Raw genomic sequence first — 1,122 nt, forward strand, 5'->3', positions numbered from 1 at the left:
ATTTATATCAGAAGAAGAACAGAATTTATAACTGTGTTATTGAATTTAAAGATGTTATTAAATACATGTAACTATTTAAATAATAGTTTATTAGATGCAAATAGTTCTTTTACAGTTTATTTATATTCTCAGGTGGAGATGGTGTACAGTTTGCTGTCCATGTTAGGTGCTCATAACAAGGAAGACATGAGTCGGAAGTTGTTGCTTATGTCTAGTTCTAAGGAAACCTGTGTTGCTATGAGACAGACAGGTGGGTTGTACAGATTTCTGATAACTTAGTTTATATAGATAGATAGAAATACATAGTTTGTTTTTTAATTTGGTAATTTTTAAAAGCAATACAAAAAATTATAAAGACTAAGTCACTGTTGTATATGGGTGCTGTTGTAGACATACTGTGTTTTTAATGGAACTAAATTAATTGTATAGCAATTTAACCCTATATACACAGTTGTGGTTCAAAGTGCACATGTCATGATGGCTTTTTACAGTGTTGCATACATAACTTAAACAATTTTATTAACAATATATATCAATAAATTTTGCATCAAAACATGGCTTATGATTTAAAGTTTAATATTATAAGTTTTTTTAATGTCTTAATTTGAAAAGGAAATATTTTGCTATTAAGAGTGCCAAACTGATGTCAATTTGCATTTTGTGAATTATTATGTTTTATTCAATGACACTTGTTTGTTGATTGTAGGTTGTCTGCCTCTGTTAGTTCAGCTATTACATGGAAATGAAAAAGACTCCAGCTCTTCAGAAGAAGAAACTAACTTAATAAGAGAAACTGTACGACAAACTCGCAGACAAGCTAGCCTGGCTCTTCATAACATTGTCCACTCTCACCCTGATGACAAAAGAGGGCGCAGAGAAGCAAGGGTTCTTCGTTTACTAGAGCAGCTTCGAGAATACTGCGATAACCTAAGGGATGCTGACACAAGTATTGCTAGTCAAAGTACTTATGGTATGATTTATATGTTTTTCACGTACAATTTTAATTGTTTTAAAATATTTTTGTTCAAGTTGTTTTTAACTTTTTTTTTTAGATTTGTATAATAAAGCAAAATATAATGTTATATGCATTCTATATATTTGTGTGAAATTAAATTTCTGAAA

The 1,122-nt window shown here is 29.8% G+C and overlaps 1 protein-coding gene across 1 annotated transcript; it reads left to right on the forward strand.

Moving 5' to 3' along the window:
• Positions 1-132: 132 nt before the first annotated feature.
• On the forward strand, positions 133-970 carry LOC111084663 (adenomatous polyposis coli protein-like; the record flags this gene model as incomplete). The annotated part of the gene is made up of 2 exons (XM_022381297.1): positions 133-250; positions 707-970. Coding segments are annotated over 2 exons (382 nt in total), but the record flags the coding sequence as incomplete, so codon positions are not given.
• Between the last annotated feature and the right edge of the window lie 152 nt (positions 971-1,122).

The sequence above is a fragment of the Limulus polyphemus genome, unplaced genomic scaffold (genome assembly GCF_000517525.1).
Source record: "Limulus polyphemus unplaced genomic scaffold, Limulus_polyphemus-2.1.2 Scaffold87708, whole genome shotgun sequence".
Lineage (NCBI taxonomy): Eukaryota > Metazoa > Arthropoda > Merostomata > Xiphosura > Limulidae > Limulus > Limulus polyphemus.